The following is a 15,918-nucleotide window of genomic DNA, read 5'->3' as shown; positions in this document are numbered from 1 at the left end:
TGAGTTTTTCGAATAGGTTAAAAAAAATCATTTGCAATTGTAATTAATTTATAATTATTGGAATGTAAAGGTCCAAAGAAAATATTAGTAATTTTTACAGTGGCAATTAAAGTAATAAATAAGTAAATAATTATTATTAAGGTTAATAAAAAAGTTTGTTTATTATATAATTTAGATACATTAAAATTAGTTAATTAATTCAATATTAAAAAATAAAAATGAGTGGAAATAATTAATTATTTCATCATTAACTGAAAAGTTTATTCAAAATAATAATTTTTAAAAACATATCTAATAATTATAATTAAAATTATATATAAATAAAATCTTTCATTAAGCAATGATATTTTGAATAGTGTATTTGATGCAATACTTGATACATAAATAAATATTACTATTAATTAATCCTCCTAAAAAAATTAAAAATAAAATATAAGAAAATCAGTATGTATCAAATATTAATATTCTAGATAATAAACATAATAATTATGTTTGAATTAAAATTATTAATCCTATAGAAAAAGGATGAATAATAAAAAAATCTAAATCTTTATATTTTTTTAAATTAGTAATAAAGAAAAAAATATTTTTAAGATTTCAAAGAATAGTTTAAACAAAATAGTAATTTTGGAGGTAAGAGATATAGAAGTTCTTTTTTTTTTTGATGTTTTTAAAGAAAATTCTTATTTTTTATTTACAAGACCAAGGTTTTTTTAAACTATAAAAACAACTATAATAATAATAATATATGATTGGTTATTTTATTATTCCCTCCAGCCAGGTAGACCGACGACCTTAAGAAGGTGGCGGGCACCAACTGGATGCGGAAGGCGGAGGACAGGGAGCTTTGGCGCACATTGGGAGAGGCCTATGTTCAGCAGTGGACAACGATTGGCTGTTGATTGATACTTTTATTATACATTTGTTTGGAAATAAAATTTTTGTTTCAAAATATAAGCATTTATTAATTGTTTTATTAAGACGAGTTTATTGTTTTAAGAATTTTTTTTAATATTATTTTTAACAATAATAATAAACTATAATATACATATATTAATTGTTTTTTAGTATTTTCTGTGTGTGAGGGGGTTTTAAGTCTTTCTGTTTTAGTTTCATAATTCGAACCCATGAAAATGATTATTTGCAAAGATATAATTTAATTTAATATGATAAAGTTTTTAATAATAATAATATTTATAATTCCTTTATGTTTAAAAAAGAAATTGTTTTGAATGGTTCAAATAATAATAATAATATTTTAAATCTAATTTTAAATGATATATTTTTTTTCTAATTTAGGATATATAATTGATTGTGATATAATTTCTTATGGGTCAATTATATTAAGAGTTTGAATTAGAGGTTTAATAATTATGGCAAGAGAAAGTTTATTGAAGAATAATTTTTATGAGAATCATTTTTAATCAATAATATTTTATTATTAATAATATTATATTTAACTTTTAGAACTTTAAATTTAATTTAATTTTATTTATTTTTTGAACGTAGATTAATTTCAACTTTAATATTAATTATTGGTTGAGGATATCAGCCGGAACATATTCAAGCTGGTATATATCTTTTATTTTATACTTTATTTGTATCATTGCCTTTATTATTAGGATTTTTTTTATTTATTTAGAAATAAATTCTATAATAATTTATTTTTTTAATTTTTATGATATTAATTTATTATTATTTTTTTTTTTATAGAATAGGAAGGTGGACGAGCATATGGGCCACCTGATGGTAAGTGGTCACCAAACGCCCTTAGACATTGGCATTGTAAGAAATGTCAACCATCGCTTATAGCCAATGCGCCACCAACCTTGGGAACTAAGATTTTATGTCCCTTGTGTTTGTAATTACACTGGCTCACTCACCCTTCAAACCGGAACACAAAGCCCTACCACCAGTATATACGAAGGATTAATCTACATTATTAATTCCAAAATGTAAAATGCTCGGGTGCCAGGATGATTTCATCCGTTTAAAGTAAATATATAGCGACAAAATACAATTTGTTTAAAGTAAATATAATTAAGTTACATAAAATAAATTTTTAAGTCTCAACAAGTGGAATTTTACAAAATAAGTTTAGCAAAACAACACAATAAGTTGTTGTCTATATGAATACAAAATTAATTTTTTAAATATAAATATTACCAAAGTTTTACTTAAGTTAATTCATATTAGTTACAGTTAATATAAATCACACGCGGTTTCACTAACGCGGCGAAAATAATTTTTAAAATTACATAAGTACCAAAGTCCAGTTCTTTAAGTTAGGTAATTAAAGTTTAGGTTTAAACTTTAATCATAAACCTTTAATCATAGACCTTAAAGTCTTTCCAAAGAAATATCATGAAGACATCTTGAAATATGTCTTTAAAAGTTTCTTAAGAATCCAATTTGAAATTCCAAGTGTAGTTCAAAAATATTGACTGTTAAAGGAACAGCCATCCGGTCTATCCCGGTTATTTTACACGAGGTGTAACAGGATAATAGCACATCCACGATTATTTGTAAATATATATAATAAAGTAAATAGATATACGATATACCAACAATCTACCTTGGAGATGAAAACACAACTTAGTCTCACTCGAGAGCAAAAAGTTTTTAAACAAAACTTCATTTTTAACAAGGAATTAAGTAAAAGTAATTATTAAACACCTTAACTTTAACTTTTTACATCTTTACGTAAATAATCAATTTAACAAAATTGAGATAATTGACTTATATTTAAAAACGTTGTAATTTTAATTGATGTTGCCAGGAACCGAATGATGAATTCGGTGACTTTTTTCGGTGACTTGTGATAGTGACACTGACAGTGGCAATACCGAAATCTCCAGTTGACAGTTGTCTGTTACTTCTGGTACCTACTCAGTTTTAGATATAAACTTTATTTTGTTTTCCATTTGTAAAATAAACTACGTTATATATAAATGTTACATATAAATTCAACTGTGATATGACATGATAATTGTTTTAAAGACTTATTACTATACTTTAAAATGAGTAATATTTATATCCAAGAACCACCAGCGCTTGGCAAGGTATTTAGAATACATAGTATTATATACAAGTAAACATTTTTTTTTTCGGTTTTAGCTGAAGATTATTTACTTGAACATTAAACAGCTAAATTTAAAAAAAAAGCTGTTCATAATTTTAATCATTCCATACCTAATATACAGTTCGTTAATCGGTTTAACAAGCTTCATTAATTAGTAACTATTTTCATTAAATATTCCAGGTGCTTTTAAAAACTACAGCTGGAGATATAGATATTGAATTATGGACGAAAGAAACACCGAAAGCGTCAAGGAATTTCATACAACTATGTATGGAGGGCTATTATAATGGTAAATTTTAAACTGTTATAAGTATTAAAAATATATAAAAAATTAACATTCATTTGAAAGTGATTTTAAGGATTCATTTTTTTGAATAATAAAAAAGAATGTATTTATGTCTAGCTTGAAAAAAATAAACTAAGTAAATAAATACATGATTTTATTATGTGCTTTTAAACAGTCTTTATAGCAAAAACTACTATGTATATACTTTTTGTAACACAGATCAAAATTTTAGACTTTTTAGATGTATATTGGCTTCCACCCACAACTTTACCCATATATTATGAGGTTTTTTCTGTATCCTTGAATGTATATAAAATTTTATAATGATTGTTTGAGAAGTTAAGAATGCATAAAAAACCAACTTAATTTCACTTTTATAAAAGTAGGATTAATATGCATCAACTTTTAAATATAATAAGGGTTATAAATATAATCATTATTGGTATTTATAAACTTATAATTTCAGGTACAATATTTCATAGAGTAGTTCCGGGTTTTATTGTGCAGGGCGGTGATCCAAATGGTGACGGTGCTGGAGGAGAATCAGTGTACGGAGAACCATTTAAAGTAAGGATATATTTATTTATTGCCGAACAGAAGGCCTTATCTTTCTAGCACTTTCTTCAAGACAATCTTTAGGTCAGGAGAAAATTAGGATATTTGAAAATTAAGATCATTCAAACTTTAGTTTAAGAGTTAAAAAAAATGTAATTGAACTTGTACAATTAAAATTTATAAGTGCTTGTAAGAGCTTATTTGAGTAAAAAATGTTTGATTAATTGATTGAAAAAGTATTAATGCTTTCAATTATCATTATGTTGTTTGTGTGTGTGTGTGTGTGTGTAAAAAAAATGTAAAGGAAGATAGCTTACTTCATAAAATTAAAATAAACTTAAGATCTATATGGTGACATGACGAACCAAAATGGGTTGTATTGATTCATTAGATGATATGATTTGTTTTAGGATGAATTTCATTCTCGTCTCCGTTTCAATCGACGAGGTCTGGTGGCGATGGCTAATGCTGGGAAAGATGACAACGGTTCACAATTCTTCTTCACTCTAGCGGCTACACCGGAATTACAAAACAAACATACAATATTTGGAAAGGTTACTGGTAAGCTTAAGAAGTTAGAATTGTGCATTATAATATCCTCATTACATTTGTTTGGAGTTGGTCCGCAGAACATAATCTTAATATTCATACGATAACAAGGACGTTTCAAAGGAGTCTTGAAATAATGAATATTATATAATACTGAGATTTCAAGTTATTTTTTTAAAACAATACCATTTAACATTTAGCTAACAAATAACTAATTGGTAAAACTTAAACACAATTTTCTTGGTAGTAGGGCTTTGTGTCAACCTGTTTGGGTAGGTACCACTGATTCATCACACACATGTTGTGTTCTGGTATGAAGGGTAGGTGAGCCAGTGAGCCACCTACCCGGTGGGTCAGTGGCACTATAGGCACAAATGCCATAACATCTTAGTTCACAAGATAGGTGGCGCATTAACAATGTGAGAGATGGTTAAAAAATTCTTATAGTGCCAATGTATGAGTGATGGTGACCATATTCCTTGCAGTTGAATAACTCTAAACCAGTGATACTTCAGAAGCCTCGTTGGTCTAGTTACTAAATATAAGGCTGCAGACCCGGAGGTCCTGGGTTAAAATCCCAGGTTTGGCCAATAAAACTTATTGAGTTTTTCTGAAAATTTACAGTAGCAGCCCAGAGTCTGGAAGCTGGAAGTGTGTACACTCCCAAGCCTCGGAAATCTCGTAAAGCCTTTGGTCCTGCACTTGAACTCTTTCCAATCGTGTCATGTGTATTAGCGTCCCATCAGATTATGAGAGTTAGGGTATAGAGAGTGCACCTGTGCTTGCGCACACACTTGTGCACTATAATATCTCCTGCGCAGTTGGCTAATCTCTCTTCAGATTGGCCGTCGTGACCGAAGTCATTCTGGAGGACATTACTTCAAAAGCATTCATAACCAAAATGTAACTTTTTCAGGTGACACAATTTACAATGTGCTAAAGTTATCCGAAGGTCTCATAGGCCCCGATGAAAGACCCGAGCATCCTAACAAGATATTAAACACTCAAGTATTAATTAACCCTTTCACGGATATCGTGCCGAGAGTGCAAGAGAAACCCCAGGATCAAGACTTAGAGAAACCTAAAAAGAAAAAGAAGGAACGAGAAGGGGTGAAGTGAGTTTGTATTACATATATATGTATATTATATATAATATATTACAGCAGTAAAAATAAATATAATAGGTTTTACACGGTCTATAATAATAATAATAATAATAATAATATCCTGGGACATTTTTTACACACGGCCATCTGATCCCAAATTAAACTTGTACAAAGCTTGTGCTATGGAAACCAGACAACTGACATACTACATATACTACTTTTCTTTTATAAATACATACTTATATAGATAATTACACCCAGACTCAGGACAAACAGACATGTTCATGCACACAATGTCTGTTCTGTGGGAATCGAACCCACAACCTTCGGCGTGAAAGGCAAGTATCTACCAACCACGCCAACCGGCTCGTCAAATGCTATTCGCTTGTAGCTCTGTTATATTTGTTAATTAATATATTTTTATTTATAATATACGCTATTACACTTAATTTTGTGAGATTAGTTGAGATGGCCCAGTGGTAAGAACGCGTGAATCTTAACCGATGATCGTGGGTTCTAACCCGGGAAAGCACCACTGAATTTACATGTGCTTAATTTGTGATTATGATTCATCTTGTGCTTGACGGTGAAACATCGTGAGGAAACTTGCATGTATCTAATTTCACTGAAATTCTGACACGTGTATGAATTAAAATGTCAAATTCTGATATGTGTTGGAATAAGCTCCAAAAACTTCTCCTCAAAAAAAGGGAGGGAGGCTTTAGCTCAGCAGTGGGACACTCGCAGGCTACTACTATGTATATTAACTTTAATTTTACTTCCAAAGTTAACAAGAATCTAACAACTGCACCGGCATTTAAATTTTTTCCATAATCATTATTGAAAATTTGATGAGGATTTAAGTTTATGAAGATTTTTTACTCTTATTTTCATTTCTTTTCAATAATCCTAATAAATAATTTTATATAAATATATTATAATATATAATTTGTTATAATTATAATGCTTGTTAACAGATAATAAACAAATAAATAATCGGTTGACAAATTAGTTTATTTATTTATATATTAATAATCGTTACTGGGTTACTTAAACCCTTAAATGTCGGTTACGCAGTTAGTAAGTTTTGTCAACATAATCGATTAACTATTTACTAAAACAATTTAATTTTATTATAAACAGAAATTTCGGTCTTCTATCATTCGGAGAAGAAGCGGAAGAAGACGAAGGGGAAGCACAAGAGTTCAGAGGGAAACCTAAATCAACGCACGATCTTCTAGAAGACCCTAAGTTAAGCAAGAAGACAGCTGCTGGTAATTCTTTCTACATTTACCTTGTGGTAGGGCTTTGTGCAGGCCCGTTTGGGAGTTACCGCCCACTTATCAGATATTCTGCCGCTAAACAGTAATACTTAGTATTGTTTTATTCTGGTTTGAAGGGTGAGCCAGTGTAACTGCAGGCACAAGGGATATAACATCTTCGTTTCCAAGGTTGGTGGCGCATTGGTATTGTAAGGAATGGTTAATATTTCCTACATCACCAATGTGCGGTGGTGACCACTTAACATCAGGTGGCCCATTTGCTCGTCCGCCTAAATATAACATAAAAAATGGTCATAGTTAAATCGCTTTACTTTTTATTCAATGACTTTTTCATGTGAAATATTTATTGGAGAATTATTACTCGAAGAAAATATAATATAATGTTATATAATAAAGTAATACCTTTGTGCCAATCTTTTTCAAAATAGAATATGTAAAAGGCACTGTGAGTGAGTATAGCCGAGATGGCCTAGTGGTTAGAATGCGTGAATCTTAACAGATGATCGTGGGTTGAAAGCCGGGCAAGCACCACTACATTTTCATGTGCTTAATTTGTGATTATAATTCATGTCGTGCTTGTCGGTAAAGGAAAACATCGTGAGGAAACCTGCATGTGTCTAATTTCATTGAAATTCTGCCACATGTGTATTCTACCAACCGGCATTGGAGCAGCGTGGTGGAATAAGTTCAAACCTACTCCTCAAAAGGGAGACGAGGCCTTAGCCCAGCAGTGGGACATTAACTGACTGTTACTGTATTGTGAGTTCAGATGTAAAATCGACTTTAAAATATATGTCTGAAGTAAGATGCGTATGCCGTGACAAAGAACAAATATCAGCGTATATGTCATTGCATTAATAACTTATTTTTTACTAATGTTAGGTAACGACAGACTAAAAGAGTATATGGTAGGCTAATATCTTAAAAAGAATTATTTACATTCACAGAATTAGAATTAGAACAACAGAATGAAAAAGAAGAACAATCGAGTAAAGAGAACGATCAAAAGAAAGAAGAAACAGCTCAAGCCGTTAGTAACATACGGGAGAAATTGAAGAATAGAGACACGCAAGAAAAGGACGGAAACAGTGGCAGAAAGAGAGCGAAGAGTCCGGATGATGACGATGAAGACAGTAAGAGGAAGAAAGAAAGCGACGATGAAGAGTACTATCTCGGGAAAGAGAAGGATATAGAGAGAGCAAAAGAAAGGTAGCTTATTTATCATACGACTTGCTATTTCACTTGTCCGGGGTTTCACTAGAGTAGTTCCCGTTTCATTGGGAATACGGGGATAAAATATAGCTTATGTCGCTCGCTGATAATGTAGCTTTCCATTGGTGAAAGAATTTTTAAAATAGCTTTAGTGGTTAAGGCGTGAAAGCGTAACAAACAAACAAACTAACATTATTTTATTAGTTATAGTATGGATTAGGATTGATTTTCAGAAAGGAAATATATAGTATATCATTACAAGATTCACGCTTGTCACTTCAATAATGATCATTTACTTATATAATAATATTATGTACTTAAACCTTCTCCGAAAAGTCATATGCTGGTGTGAGTTTTATCCATATTGGTTTAGTAATTTTATCAGTTAGACGAAAAAGTTGCCTTATATATTAGTATAGAAAGGCTTCAAAATATTCTGTTAATCAAATATATAATATTTAAATGTTTAATTAATTTTAAATAATTTTAGTAAAAATGATTTCTTTTTATTTTTTTTTTATAGAATAGGAAGGCGGACGAGCATATGGGCCTACCTGATGGTAAGTGGTCACCAACGCTCTTAGACATTGGCATTGTAAGAAATGTCAACCATCGCTTACATATCCAATGCGCCACCAACCTTGGGAACTAAGATTTAAGATCATAATATTTTTGTACTATCGTTAATTTACAAACAAATTAAACATTGACGGTGTTGCTTTTAAAAACGTGTCCGTCTTTATCTCTCAAATCTGACATCAATGATGAGAGAAATAGATCATTGCTGAACACCAGATATCAAATATGATAATATCCAAACCAATTATTCCAGGGACCGTATAAGAAACGAAATAAAGAAACTCAAAAAGGAAATGAGAGGCGCCAAAGAAGAACCGAAAGATGATAAAGAAGAGGAACCAAGCGTTACAAAGAAGCTGGAAGAAGAAAACGAGATGTACAAGAAGTTTATAGATGAACAGGAAAAATATAAAAAGATGAAAGAGACGATACCAAAGAAAGGCGCTGCTAGGTAAGAATCTATGTATCTTTATATGCTATTTATAAATAAAAAGGGAGATAGGAGATTTAGTATGTACAGTATTGACTTTGAGAAACATTATTATTCTATGTTATTAAAAATAACGTATATATTGTATTATTTATTTATTTGTCAAATTTTAATTAATAATTTAACCTGCGGTTTAAATAAATACATACATTAATCTAGTAGGCCCTTAATATCTTATGAAGACTTTTTTGACATTTTACATGATTAAATTTAATGTAAATCTATCAATGTTCGGAAGGTAGATTCTACCGAGAATCTAAGCCGGTATTAGATTTTTAGGTCAGTAGTTACTCTTGTTTGATGTTTTGTTCTTCATGTTTTGTTATATGTAATAATTATATAAAATTACTAGCGTTTTACTGGCGGCTCTCGTAATAATTCCGAATTGCTTAATAACAATTTCCATAGTACTTTCTTCAAAAATTAAGAATTTTCATCCCCTTTAACACAAATTACTTTTAATTTACTGGTGGTAGAGCTTTGTGCAAGCTCGTCTGGGTAGGTACCACCCACTCATCAGATATTCTACCACAAAAATAGCAGTACTTGGTATTGTTGTTTTCCGGTTCGAAGAGTGAATGAGCCAGTGTAATTACAGGCACGAGGAACATAACATCTTAGTTTCCAAGGTTGGTGGCGCATTGGCGATGTGAGCGATTTTTAACATTTCTTACTTACCACTTACCATCAGGTGGCTCATATGCTCGTCCGCCTTCCTATTCTACAACTTAGGGGTTAAATTATCAAAAATCGTTCCTTAGTGCTTACCTAATGTGAGCAATGTTTCATGGTGCTAGTCGCAGTTGTTTGGGCTATGCGTTGATATCAGTCAGACAGTCAGTTATACAGTACCATAATCAGTGAATACTAACTCCAAGCTGTTTTATCGTCTATAATCTTGTATAGTCTAATATCAATTGTTTCTTAAGATGAGCTATAATTTTATTTGGTAAATAAAAAGCTCGATAGACGTTCTGATCGTGTAATACCAATTGTCATGGCGATCGGTTGAACGGTATAGAAGTTTGTGTGCTACAGCGCCATCTAGTGGCGAGTTACACGAAGTCAAATGCAAGATCTTTATTAAGACATACATATATGTACCGTCATTCAAGATCGGTAACAGTTTCGAAGCTATTATTCTCGCCCAGATAAAGTAACATCCATTTATGTACATATATATGTCTTAAATATCATTTATACAACCGTATATATAAATGTACTACCATTATTAAATTAAATATATAACATATATTTATTGCGGAAGAAATTATCTAAATGATCGTGAAAACCGAATCAAAATCAAATAAGTAGTTTATGAGAACGAAATAACAGACGCGCAAAGCGATTTTTATATATTGATTAGTAATGAAATTCCTTTGTGCTAAGCTCTTTCAAATATATATGAAAGGCGTTGTGCGTTGACTTCAAAATATAGGCCTGAAGGAGGATTCGTATGCCGTGATGGCGACCGTCATGGCGCACTTGACGTCACGCCTTTCTCCGCAAACGCTCACCACTCCCTTATGTGGCTCGAATACTATATACTTTGTTGCTATATATTACACTTTTCACTCATAAATGCTTTACCTCTGCCTGGTATCCCGTAGCCATACGTTGTTTTTCAACTTATCAACAAAAACATCTAAATAATTAAACGCGATCAACAATAGAAAATAATATTATCATACCAACGGTACTAGTGCTGTTAATAAGTACAAAACGAAAAGAAAAAACCCAAGAAACGGTATTCAAGAGAGGCGTCCTTTTCAGAAGCAGAACAAAGTTCACACGAAAAACACCGAGAAAGAAAGTTTGGTCGAAGAATCTTTACGAGAATCGAGACTATCCAGACAATTACACTGATAGAAAATTCCTAGAAGACCTAAGGAGGAACTTGTTCGTTGAAAAAGTGACTTTAAAACAAGCCGTACAAGGCTCATTTCGGATCGTACTTAGGTTATGCCTGTGTGTGCTATACGCCATCTTGTTCGTGTACATGCATAATAAATGGATTCACACACACACGGTCATTTATCTATCCATAACGATTGCGTGTGTGTGCTATATGTTGTATGTTTGTGTTGAAGGTGGGGCGTTTTTGAGGCATTTTAAAATAGTTCTCGTTTATTTAGTCATAGGGTATATTTTGTCACCTATATTGCACACATTGACGGATACCGTAAGTACAGATACGATATACGCTTGGGCGGTTATAATGATGTTTATACATTTGATTTTTTTCGATTATGACGTCCCAGCGGCGTTTGTATCGAAATCGTTGTCTATAAACGCGGCGATATTCGCGTCTGTATGTCTCGTTTCTCGTTTGTCGACGCCGTTCGACGCGTTCGTACTTTTAACGATATCCGTTATATTTTTCGTACTGAGCCCGCAACTGTTCCAAGCGCTTTTACGAACGAAAATGTTCACAGCGTTATTTTTTGTAACGTTAGCAGTAACTTTACTCGCCTTATACGCCGTTTCGTTGATTTTATTGTGTTATTTTTCATTCTTTGTGTTGATACTAAGCGGTTACTGCCCCGTGATGTTTGTGAAGTGGCAGATATATAAAGATAATATCTACGGACCGTGGGACGAGGCGATAATAAACAATTCGAATGAATTCTACGAGTTCACATAATTAGAATTAATTTTTAATTACGTTTTTATGAATCAGCTGTCGCTGACTGTACTATGTTAGTCTGTTTGTTGTTTTGAATATTCGATTATTAAATTTTAATATGCTTTATTGATAACCAAAGTTAAGAGATATTTTTTTTAATTTACATAGGCAGGCACAGGGAGACTGCCAAATTGGCGACCTGATATAAAGTGATCATTGTCCATAGACACTGGTACTGTAAATTAATGCGCCACCAACCGTTTTAACCAAGATGTTATGTCTCTAGTGCCTGTAGTTACACTGGTTCAATCACCCTTCAAACGGGAAGGTGTTAGTATGTACACACCAGTGCCTCGGAAAGCACGTAAAGCCGTTGGTCCTGCGCCTGAACCGTTTCCGATCGTATCTTATTGCGTCTCATCATATTATGAGAGTGAGAGAGAGAGTGCACCTGTGTTTGCGCACACACTTGTGCACTATAATAAATTCTGTGCAGTTGGCTAGTCTTGCATGAGATTGGCTGCCGTGGCCGAAGTCGGTCAGGCGGGCATCATCATCATCGTTTGTTTTTTCTTAAATCTTATTACAACGAATATGTTTGTGTAAAATCTGTTTTTATTTGTTATTTTCATATTTAATAAAATAAAACTGTTATTAATTCTATAATAATTGTAATATAAAATTTCTTAATAAACAATTATGTTTTTTTTTGTTTCCATCGTAAATTGCAAATAATAAGATACTGTGATTTAAAAAAATTATATAAATAAATATAATAAACAAAATTTATTTTTATTTAAAACTATGTGTTTTAAATAAAACAGACTCGGCCCACAAATATTGGACCTGTAAGAAATATCGGGACTTACCTTTCACGCCGAAGGTTGTGGGACCGATTCCCACCCAGGAATTCCACCCAGACATTTGTGTGCATGAACATGTCTGTTTGTTCTGAGTCTGGGTGTAATTATCTATACAAGTATGTATACATGTATTATCTATGTAAGTATTTACAAAAAAAAAAGTAGTATATGTAGTATATCAGTTGTCTGGTTTCCATAGCACAAACTCTGCTTAGCTTGGGATCAGATGGTCGTGTGTGAATAATGTCTCAGGATATTATTATTATTATCAACCATTCCTTTATATAGTCAATGCGCTACCAGTCTTGGTAACTGTCGTTTGTGCCTGCTACACTGACTTACTTACCCATGTGGCAAATTATGGCAAATAAAAGTATTTTTTTTTTAATTCCATTTTGTTTAATTTGCCGCTAGATGGCAGCACTTTAATACCGTTTACTCGATCACCATTATAATTGGTACAAAATCATACAGAACAACGTCTGCGAGATTTTGCTAGCTAGCTTATATGTTAGTAGTAGAAACAGCCTGTAATTGTCCTATTGCTGGGCTAAGCCCTACTCACCTCTTGAACCTGCAGAGCTCTAAACCTACTCCGGTTTGGAGCTCTGCAGGTTCAATGTTTTCCTTCACCGTCAAGCAAGAGATGTATTATAAAAACTAATTAAGCAAAGGAAAATTCAGTGGTTCTCGTCTAGTTTTGAACCATATAATACCCATATTAGTACATTTATTGTTTGTTAAAAAGAGTGGTAGGGCTTTGTGCAAGCTCGTCTGGGTAGGTACCACCCACTCATCAGATATTCTACCGCAAAACAGCAATACTTGATATTGTTGTGTTCCGGTTTGAAGGGTGAGTGAGCCAGTGTAATTACAGGCACAAGGGACATAAAATCTTGGTTCCCAAGGTTGGTGGCGCATTGGATATGTAAGTGATGGTTGACATTTCTTACAATGCTAATGTCTAAGAGCGTTGGTGACCACTTACCATCAGGTGGCCCATATGCTCGTCCGCCTTCCTATTCTATAAAAAAAAAAAAAAAAAAAAATAGAGTAACTACTGATTGTCTTACCGTTTCTACCCGGTAGGAATCTACATTCCGAACCGGTTGCTTTATATTATAATTATATAATGACGATACAAAAGTGCTTGTGAGAGCCTACTTGAATAAACTATATTTTAACTATAGCAATTATGATAGTAAATATATATACCAATATTACAAATGCGAAAGTAACTCTGTCTGTGTGTTACGCATTCAAGTCTAAACCATTAAACCGATTTTGATAAAATTTGGTATGTATCAAGCTTGAATATCAAGGAAGGGTATGGGCTACTTTTTTTACCTAATACCCGCCCCCTCCCAAGCCCGTCTCTCCTATTTATATTTGTATATAGTATTGTATATTTGTATATTGTTGTAGAGAGGAATTCACGCTAAAACTTTTGGCGAAATTCAAAACTAAATTGCACGCGATCAAAGAAAAGGGTCAGGCTGATGAAGTGAAGCCAAGTGAAGAGGCTGGTGACGAAGACATCAACACTGATGATTGGTAACTTTTTATATTGTATACATTTTTTTAAAATTATTAACTTCCGGTTAATATATTTAAGGAGCAATTCGTTTTACTTTAATAATAGATTTGCGTACGAAGATTATTTTAAAGCGGGTGAAACTGCGAAGCGCAGCCCTTTATATACATAATATTATATACTAAAACCGTCTCCTGATGTAAGTTTCATGTATATTGGCTTATATGGTATATTTTCTCAGATATTATAACAAAAATGTCTCATTTGTTGCTTGTATAGATTTAAAAATAGCACTATTTTGTTGTTACTTACTTATGTGATACCGCCCTCTAAAACGTGAGCTAATACGCGGGTACAGCTGCATTACAGTAAACAATTAATTAAAGATTTTTAAAAGAAATCTTGTTATTTAACTAAACGCACGCTTAACAATGGATTCAAGTAATGTTCAAGCAAAAGTCAATGTTGACAAGATATTGACTGTATATAAGGCAATATCTTACACTATAGTAATATGCAGGCAGGCTGCCTCAAAGACTCAAAGGTTCGAAAAAATTACTTCTGTCAAAATATGATAATGTTCCAAATACAATTTTTTTTTTATATTTTTTTTCAGGTTGGCACACACACTTCGTTTCGAGGATAAGGGTTCAGTGGTTGCGAAAGACGCTTCCTCGAAAGGAGATGACTGGTTCGACATCTACGACCCGCGGAACCCAATCAATAAGAGAAAGAGAGACAAAACGGATAAAAAGAAAAAGAAATAAACAGTTTTATTTACTAAATTATAATATGGTTTTATTGAGTGTCATAGATTTCCATTAAAAAAAACATTGCTTGCAATTTACCAAGATTGCTTAAACTTTGCAGTCAAGCCAAGATTGCCCTGCGGTTAGACAAGAATCTACTTTGATGAGTGAGGGTTCAAACTTGGTAATCACAACTGAATTTAGGCCATTGGTCTGTTATTTATTAATATTAAGTGGTCACCAATAGACATTGGCGATGTAAGAAATACTTCCCACCCGATTTCAACGGCGTCCTAAGCCGAGGTCAGGCCTCACAGGAAGCTTAGGACGTAAGTTTCTCTTGAGCCCCTCGTGTGGCTCCCAACATCCGGCTGAGTTCAACTCGCCTATCCCGCCCAGTGACGCTGTAGTGACCACTGGGGCCAACAGCAATACACAGTCCGAAAAAAAAAGAAATACTAACCATTCCTTACGACGCCAATGCACCTCCAAGCTTGGGAACGAAGTTGTTATATCCCTCGTGGCTGCAGTCACACTGGCTCACCCTTCAAACCGGAACAATACTATGTACTGCTGTTTTGCGGTAGAATATCTGATGAGTGGGTGGTACTCACCCAGACGCGCACAAAGCCCTGCTACCGAATCCTGGTACATCGAGTATCTACAAATGATGCTGTCTGATTTATTCTAAGCCCCTGGTCTAGTATATACAAATAACGGCGAAATAACAACACAGTTTATATATTATTAATTTAATACAATACTGGTTTTTTTTAAAAGATGAAATACGTGTTGCAAATGAGTCATTGTTTAAACCAATCTTATGAGTCAAAGATCGTCGGTCAAAGTTTATGGGTCAGTTGGTGTAATTATAGCATTAGCGATGTACAAGTACGCTTGTTTGTTATCATTTAATCTTGAACATTGAAAATTAATTTTCCGCAATTTTATAAAGGTTTTCCTTGTATTTAAATAATAAATAAATAATAATAAATAATATCCTG

The 15,918-nt window shown here is 32.7% G+C and overlaps 1 protein-coding gene and 1 pseudogene across 2 annotated transcripts; one reads left to right on the top strand and one right to left on the bottom strand.

The window, feature by feature from the left end:
- On the bottom strand, nt 1–1,129 carry LOC126779025 (NADH-ubiquinone oxidoreductase chain 6-like; annotated as a pseudogene).
- Nucleotides 1,130–2,880: 1,751 nt separating this feature from the next.
- Nucleotides 2,881–14,950, top strand: LOC126779068 (spliceosome-associated protein CWC27 homolog). 2 transcript variants are annotated; one of them, XM_050502881.1, is made up of 10 exons: nt 2,881–3,062; nt 3,263–3,371; nt 3,835–3,935; nt 4,334–4,484; nt 5,389–5,587; nt 6,722–6,852; nt 7,809–8,070; nt 8,906–9,103; nt 14,057–14,185; nt 14,782–14,950. In XM_050502881.1, exons 1-10 carry the CDS (start codon nt 3,021–3,023, stop codon nt 14,930–14,932), a joined length of 1,473 nt encoding a protein of 490 aa, XP_050358838.1. In that variant the 5' UTR covers nt 2,881–3,020; the 3' UTR covers nt 14,933–14,950. The 2 variants fall into 2 exon arrangements, with proteins under 2 accessions (XP_050358838.1, XP_050358837.1); XM_050502880.1 differs by lacking the exons at nt 14,057–14,185; nt 14,782–14,950 and adding an exon at nt 10,916–12,318.
- The last annotated feature ends 968 nt before the right edge of the window (nt 14,951–15,918 follow it).

This window comes from Nymphalis io, chromosome 28 (genome assembly GCF_905147045.1).
Source record: "Nymphalis io chromosome 28, ilAglIoxx1.1, whole genome shotgun sequence".
In the NCBI taxonomy this organism is placed as follows: Eukaryota; Metazoa; Arthropoda; class Insecta; order Lepidoptera; family Nymphalidae; genus Nymphalis; species Nymphalis io.
Note: the sequence above shows the minus strand (reverse complement) of the source record. Positions and strands in the feature narration are given on the sequence as shown.

What these genes read in the sequence shown, in the direction of transcription:
- LOC126779068 (XM_050502880.1), top strand. Translation starts at nt 3,021, where the DNA reads ATGAGTAATATTTATATCCAAGAACCACCAGCGCTTGGCAAG. An exon ending in TGTACGGAGAACCATTTAAA is followed by an intron (nt 3,936 to 4,333) that starts GTAAGGATATAT and finishes GATTTGTTTTAG; the next exon opens with GATGAATTTCATTCTCGTCT. An exon ending in AAGGAACGAGAAGGGGTGAA is followed by an intron (nt 5,588 to 6,721) that starts GTGAGTTTGTAT and finishes TATTATAAACAG; the next exon opens with AAATTTCGGTCTTCTATCAT.